Source organism: Crocuta crocuta, unplaced genomic scaffold (assembly GCF_008692635.1).
Source record: "Crocuta crocuta isolate KB4526 unplaced genomic scaffold, BGI_CrCroc_1.0 scaffold245, whole genome shotgun sequence".
Classification (NCBI taxonomy): domain Eukaryota; kingdom Metazoa; phylum Chordata; class Mammalia; order Carnivora; family Hyaenidae; genus Crocuta; species Crocuta crocuta.
The window spans coordinates 192,675-200,703 of NW_027530358.1; the positions used below are offsets into that span (position 1 = coordinate 192,675).

The following is an 8,029-nucleotide window of genomic DNA, read 5'->3' on the forward strand; positions in this document are numbered from 1 at the left end:
ATATCCTCAGTAAACTGCTGGCAATAAAAGTATAATTAAGACAAAATAACTCCAGTGAGGCTATGTAGATATTAATAGACTTTGGAAGGGCCCAGTTTTTGTTTAGTTACTCATGATGTGCCTTTAGTTTTAATAGCACTTATTTCTTCCTTTTTTTGAGAAAAATACAATCTTTCTTGCCCTGTCCATGAAGGCTCGCCTGACTTGCTGATTCCTTAGGCTGTAAATAAAGGGGTTCAGCATGGGGGCCACTGAGGTGTTTAGCACAGCAACGCCCTTGCTCAGAGACACTCTGTCTTTTGCTGATGGATTAATGTACATGAAAATGCAGCTGCCATAGGAGATGGAGATGACAATCATGTGGGAAGAGCAGGTGGAAAAGGCCTTGGTCCTCTGACTAGCAGAAGGAATTCTTAAAATTGTTCTGATGATATATGTGTAGGACAAAACTATTAATGCCAAAGTGAACATTAGAGTAAACACAGCACAGGAAAACCCCATTATTTCTAGGAATTTTGTGTCTGAACAAGAAAGGTGTAGTAAGGGGAAATAATCACAGGTAAAATGGTCTATAATATTGGACTTACAGTAATCAAGCTGAATGAACAGCATGAGTGACGGGAATATGATTAAGAATGAAGCCAGCCAGGAAGCAAAGACAAGGAGTATGCAGACTCTGGGGTTCATGATGGTCATGTAATGCAGAGGTTTGCAGATGGCAATGTAACGGTCATAGGACATGGCGGCCAGAAGGTAAAATTCAGTGACTCCCAAAAGAATGAAAAAAAATAACTGAATCATACAATTGTTAAAAGAAATGGTTTTATCTCCTGTCATTATGGTGCCCAGGAACTTGGGTATGCTGACAGTTGTGAATGAAACCTCTAATAAGGAGAAGTTTCTGAGGAAGAAATACATGGGGGTCTGGAGGTGGGACTCCAGCAGGGTAAGGGTGATAATGGTCAGGTTGCCAGTGATGCTGAGCACGTAGGTGATGAACAAGAAGACAAAGATCAGCACCTGAAGCTGTGGGTCATCTGACAATCCCAGGAGGATAAACTCTGTTACTTCTGTGTGGTTTCTCATTTTTTTCTTCTCTTCTATAATCTATAGTAGAAAACACAAATAGAACAGTTAAAGAAAAGATAGTTACACAGATAGATAGTGCTGAAATTTTTCTCTGCCAGTAAACTAATTTAATTTAATATAGAGGTCTTTAAGACAACTTAAAAGTAGATAAAATGTTTCAAAGTAAATTTTTACTATATACCACACTCTGTGTTTTATATAGAATGATTTTTCTTAAAGTCCTTATTTCACAGATTGGAAACTGAATCTAAAAAGATTTTTTTTAAAAAAAATCTTGTCCAAATTATATACCCTCAATGAGAAAACAGGGATTTTAACATAGGTTTTCCTGAATGTTTGATAACTGGAATAGTATTGCTACCTGTTGACTTTTTAAAACACTTCCCCAAAGAATTTTCTTCCCATCCGAAAAGTCCTTGTCCATTTTCCAACCCCAATAAAAGTGATTCATTTCCTCATTTCTGTCTCCTAATTCCCTATATTGTTACTTACTAGTAAAACGTAGAAAAGATGATGTGTTGGGGTTCACTCAAATAGGGATGTCACCAAAATTGGAAAGTCACTGAAGTTCAATTTTTAACAATATGACAAAATTCCTAGGTTTTCACTCCAGTTCACATTCTTCTTTTCCAGCCTCCAACTTCTCATCTGAAGCCACAGATAGTGAATTGATTGGCATGATATCTTCAGATTTTAGGGAGTACAGAGTAGGGAGAAGGCAAGGTAGAAATTTAGTAAGTTGGATCTACATAATCACAGACTAAGGAAACCAAATTGTATGAATACTAACGTTATCTTTTACAGAACTTTTTACCTTCAGTTTCTTCCATCTAAATGTTAGTATTATCTCTATATATATGAAATCTGCTTTCTATCCCATATTATATTGTTTATATTTTTCCTTTTATCTACATGAGCATTCATTTATAGGAGCTTTATTTTGTTAATGCCTTGGAGTAATCTATGAAACAGCACATAAAACCTCTTTATTTTCTTTTCCTGAATAATAATAATAATAACCATAACAATAACAACAACAATGTATTTTAAAGTAAAGCTAAATTTTCTTTGGTAAATCAACCAGTCCATCATCATATCCCTCATTCTGTTCATTGTCATTAAATAGTAAAGTTTTCAATTCAGTGTCCTGAGAGAAGTTTTACAATAGAATATTTAGTTTCAAGATACAAGATTGTTGATTATTGGTGTATAATGCATCATAATACTGTGAAATTTCTTCCTTTTTTTTCTTATATGCCTGAGTTCTCTTTCTACTCCACTGTTTAGCAAAACAAACATTGCTGTTGATAATTTAAGGCAAATTCCAACTGAGATGGATAGTGCTAATACTACTAGGAAAGTGTGTGAGATTCACAAGAAATGAACATTTCTCAGGGACTGAAGAAAACAAGCTAAAGGGCACTTACAAGAGAAACCAACATCACAATGACATATTTTGTAAACAAAGGCATGGCAATTCAAGTGTACGATGAACTTTCAATTGTAAAAGTCATTGTTGTCAATGAACAATCTTCTATAATTAACAGCTGTGTGTACAGTCTTTGATGTATAAATTATTTTTGTGATGTTTTTGGTAGAGTAATGAAAAATATACCCAGGACTCCAAGACATCATTTCAAGCTTTCCTTCCTAACTACTCATCCATGTTTCTTTTGCCCAGTCACATGTAACTTTTGTTCAAAGCTTTGTATTTCCCTTTGTTCCTTTCTTTTCAATGAATTTGGCTCTGTCATAGATATATCATTGTTGAATCAAATGTGTCATTCATTGAAAGTGGAAATTAACCTATTCTATAAACAGCTACTTGTTATTGTGTTAAATAAATGACTGGAAATTATTTTAAGGACACTACTACCATTCCATACAAATTTTGAAAAATAGCCCAGTAGTATTCCTCAAATTGTCCAATGTAAAGAAACAGTTTTTAAAGCCTTAGTAAAGATTAAGAGATTTCCTTATTTTTGTAATAATTAAGAGATTAAATTCCACTATATAATTAGAAACTAACTTTATCATTATGCATTCTCTATCTGTGCTGAACTCTCTCTTCTTAAGTTAAAACTCCTTGGGATGCCTGGGTGGCTCAGTTGGTTAAGTGTCCAACCTCAGCTCTGGTCATGATCTCACAGTTCATGAGTTCAAGCCCCGTATCAGGCTCTGTACTAACACCTTAGAGCCTGGAACCTGCTTCCGATTCTTGTCTCTCTCTCTCCTTCCCCTGCTCATGCTCTGTCTCTCTCTGTCTCAAAGATAAATAAAACATTTTTAAAAACCCTCCAAAAATTATGAACACTCATATTCAAGACAATCTGCACCCACAACATTAAGACACAGTTTTCTAAGTCTCTATCTCTCACCTGACACTGTTGGTATTAGGTGGACATATTGGGCTAATGATTCAGAGAAGAGAACAAATATTGGTTTAATGTGATATCTTAAGTAACAGTTTGGTTTTGTAACAACCACTATTTTTTTTTTTCTGGAATGATTTATTCCATTCCTGTGTTTGCTGATATCTAATGTCATGCAAGAACTTCATTATGACTGAATGCAAAAAAATCTCATATAAAGAACCTATTTAATATTTTTCTTCAAATTATGACTTTCGTAATGCCTCAGAGAATTCCTAAAATTAGTTTAGAATCCTGTTTCTCTGAGTTCTCTGAGGAAAAAAAATGAGCTTTCTTTTCTCCTAATTCTATAGAAAGGGGAATTTTGAATCCCAAGTAAGATCAAAGCACCAACCAGTATGAATAGGAATAATGAAGGAAAAATCCTTATGTTTTCATAGAGATGTTCTACTTCTATCAGATTGTCGGTTTTTTAAGTAGGTATCTATATTTGAGGATAATTTTTAACTTAAAAAGGGAAACGAATTCTTAAAAAAAGTTTGGCATCAGAACTTAATATTTATTGTGGCACCTGGGTGGCTCAGTCAGTTAAGCCTCCAACTTCGGCTCAGGTCATGATCTGGCAGTTTATGCATTCCAGCCCCACGTCTGGCTCTGTGCTAACAGCTCAGAGCCTGGAGCCTGCTTCAGGTTCTGTGTCTCCCTCTCTCTCTCTCTCTGTCCCTCCCCCACTTGTGCACTCTCTTTCTCTGTGTGTCTCTCAAAAGTAAATAAATAAACATTTAAAAATTTTAAAAAATAACAATATTTATTTATAATGTATGCCATTATTGGGGCAACATGTGGACTTTGCATTCAAAGAGAAGTGGATTAATAATGCAACCCAGTCACATTATAGTTTGTGACTTCGAACAATTTACTTAACCTGAATTGTAGTTTTTTCCTTAATTTTAAAAAATGACAATAATATTTCACAGAATAATTATGAAGCCTAATTTAAATAAAAATAAAACTTAAATTATACAAAATGTTAATAAAATATACTCCCAGACAGTGGTTACTATTATCTTTATTTTCCCAAAAATAAAACCAGTAACGTATTTGGGGAATATTGCCCCACTGTAAAATACCAAAAACCATGTTAGAAGGCCCTCATTTAAGAGACAATGAAAAGTTTTAGGCTCTTATCTCATTTACTCAGCATGGTAACCTTACGTTCCTTTGAGGAATCTGACAATGAAACAGCTTAAGTGACATAAACAAGATCAGATGCACGTTCATGGTAGAATTGGAATTCCTAACTCTTTCTGCCTGAACCTGGAGCATGTACTACTTACTAAACCTGTATTCAATAAGGAAAATCAAATTCAGAGACAATCACTTTCAGAAAATTAATAAAGGAATAAATTACTATGACAAGAAATGTAACATTCTCCTTTTTCATAATCCTTGATAAATACAGATGACATAACAACCCTAAATGGATTCTGATGAAAAGTTAAGTATTAATGAATCAGTACAAAGGAAAGGAAATTTTTCATTGTCTTCACTTTACAGTCTTACCTCTATTTGTCATACAAATGCACCACACCAACTGGTTGAAATGATTTTTTTAAAAAAGCATATTGACACCGATTTCAGTTTTAGGTCAAGAGATTCAGTATTTTTAAAATCAGTCTTTCTCAATACACTGAAATTACTTTAGTTTTATATCTAATAACCTTTTACACATTTTCCATTGTAGCTATGAGAGAAAAAGTAGTGAAGTCATCCTAGGTTTGGAGTTACTTTGGGCCTTTCTGAACAAGGATTCTATATGGATTTTCACCTGCATAAGGCACATGTTTTATCTACCATATATGCCCATGTCTCCCAGCAAATACTCCAGGGAATCACATGTGCCAACAAAGGCCTAGAGGAAAATACACTAAGGATTATACAAATGCTATCAACGTTTGTAACAATATTGGAATTCCAATATTGAAACTTTGGAGATAATGCCCAAAGAGATAGGAAAGGCATAAGAAGTAAGCCAGAATCATATGGAATATTTTGCCTACTATCTAAATGAGAAAATAACTAAATGTGCAAAGCTTTTTGGAGAGGTTTCCTGAATTTCCTAAATCAGGATTTCTCTGAAGAAAGATGCTCTCACTACTTTTCTTGTTGGGTGAAATACTGAGCCAACTTAATCTTACATGGAAACATTACATTTTTATCATATACTAAAATGTCCCCATAAAAGTGGCTCTCCAAGCTAGTACGTATCAAATAAATTATTCCAAAATTCTGAATATAGAGCAATAAATAGAATGGGATAGAGTTCAGTACTCAGTGGGTTCCCATTGAAAGGCATGAAATATATGGATTTATATACTCATTGAATTCTTCAATCTTTTCCGAAAATCACTTGAAGTTATTCTCCCGTAATAGTAATTAATTCTTACTATTAAGAAATTTTAATTCTTGAGAAGTATCAGCTATCCAGTAGGGTCCTTTCCATTGAAAGATGTGTAGGGTTTAAACCAGTAATTAATAGAAGCATAAAATCCAGGAACTTGGCACAATTTTACAATTCAGATTTCTTTCAGTCTCATTTTAGAAATGAAAAAAAAAGAAGTGTTGACTCAAGCACTCTTACATTCATTGAACAAATATCTATCAAGGACCTGTTATCTTTAACAGTATTCAAGATTTTACCTACTTACACTTTAGAGTGTCCTTTTTGAAGAAAATACTACTTTATGCACCACATCTTTGAAGGCTTGCTTCACTTGCTGGTTTCTCAGAGTGTAAATGAAGGGGTTCAGCATGGGGGCAACAGAGGTATTGAGAATAGCCACTCCCTTGGTCAATGATGCCCTTTCTTTTGCAGAGGGATTAGCATACATAAATATACAGCTTCCATAAGAGATCGAGATGACAATCATATGCGAGGAACATGTGGAGAAAGCCTTTTTTCTCTGACTGGCAGATGGGATTCTCAAAATAGTTCTGATAATATACATGTAAGATAAAACCACCAATGCCAGAGTGAATAGCAAAGCAACCAAAGCAAAGTAGAAACCGATGACTTCTAGGAGCCACGTGTCTGAACAAGACAGTTGTAAAAGGGGAAAATAGTCACATGCAAAGTGATCAATGACATTGCAAGCACAGTAGTCCAGCTGGAGCAGAAGCATGAGAGGTGGGAAAACGGTCAGGAACCCTCCCAGCCACGCACAGAGCACAAGCAAGGTGCAGAGTTTCCTGTTCATGATGGTGGTGTAATGCAGAGGCTTGCAGATGGCAACGTAGCGGTCATAGGACATGGCAGTGAGAATGTAAAATTCTGTCACCCCCATGAAGATAAAGAAAAAGAGTTGGGCTGCACAATTGTTATAGGAAATAGTCTTATCCCGGGTGATAATTGCTCCTAGAAATCTTGGAATACATACTGTTGTAAATGAGATTTCTAAGAAAGAGAAGTTTCGGAGGAAGAAATACATTGGCGTCTGTAGATGAGGGTCCACCGAGGTTAGAGTGATGATGGTCAGGTTTCCAGTGACACTTAATATGTATGTGATAAATAAGAAGAGGAAAATCACAATCTGAAGGTCAGGATCATCAGAAAGGCCGAGGAGGACAAACTCTGTGATCACTGTGTGGTTCATTTCTCTGTCTCTGTGTCCATCTGTCTGTCTCTGTCTCTGTCTGTCTCCCTTTCTTTCTGCTTTTTCTTCTCTTAAAGATATTTAGATGGCAAGAGTATTAAAGGAAGGAGATCAAAGATATATTCATGATGATCAATATCATCAGCAGCACAATTCCAAAATCTATTCTATAATCCATGTATGATCTTAGTTTCTATTGAACTCTCTTGTTTGCATTTGGTTTTCATACACATTTGTGAGTTCTGCTCTACTTACTAGTTTTCTTATTTGAAATGGATCAGAGGAGGTTAGGAAATCTTCATACAATAGCTCACATCATTGAGAGATGATAAATAGTACTTCTTTCTTTGTCCAATTTATGTAAATCATACATTCTTGTTGAAAAATTAAGAGAAATACGCCTTTTCTTTCCTTTCTGTCATATATTTATTAGATATACCACCCTTTAAAAACAGAAATGAATCCTCTTAATTCCATTACAAGGTAAAAGTGAAACTTAGAAGACTAAAGTAACAACCATTATACTTTTTATGATATAATAAATCAATTATTTTTTAGCATTTTATTCATTATTAATTAATTATTAATTTTTAAAATGTTAATATTTTGGGAAATAGCTATCAAAGTAGTAGAGAATATTGTATACATATTACATAGTAGTATATTATATATATTTACTTCATGAGAGAGTAAATAGTCTATTTTTTTATTTAATAAATAAAGAACATATTCACTTACTCGTTTATTGGTTTGTCTTGTAATTTCATCAAAGTCATTAAGGTTTGACATCTTCTGTTACATGCTAACAATGTATATATTGAACATTTTTATCTTGAGCTTAAACGGACATGCAGTATTTATCTAGTTTTTATTTTACACTGAAGCACAAATCTGGTAACTAACTACTTGCCTCAG

The 8,029-nt window shown here is 34.3% G+C and overlaps 2 protein-coding genes across 2 annotated transcripts; both read right to left on the bottom strand.

Annotated features, from left to right (window-relative positions):
* Positions 1–129: 129 nt before the first annotated feature.
* LOC144233244 (olfactory receptor 6C1-like) lies at positions 130–1,086 on the bottom strand. The gene has a single exon (XM_077766075.1). It carries the CDS (start codon positions 1,084–1,086, stop codon positions 130–132), a length of 957 nt encoding a protein of 318 aa, XP_077622201.1.
* A 5,086-nt stretch (positions 1,087–6,172) lies between these two features.
* On the bottom strand, positions 6,173–7,114 carry LOC144233234 (olfactory receptor 6C3-like). Its single transcript, XM_077766066.1, has one exon. The coding sequence runs from the start codon at positions 7,112–7,114 to the stop codon at positions 6,173–6,175; it is 942 nt and encodes a 313-aa protein (XP_077622192.1).
* Between the last annotated feature and the right edge of the window lie 915 nt (positions 7,115–8,029).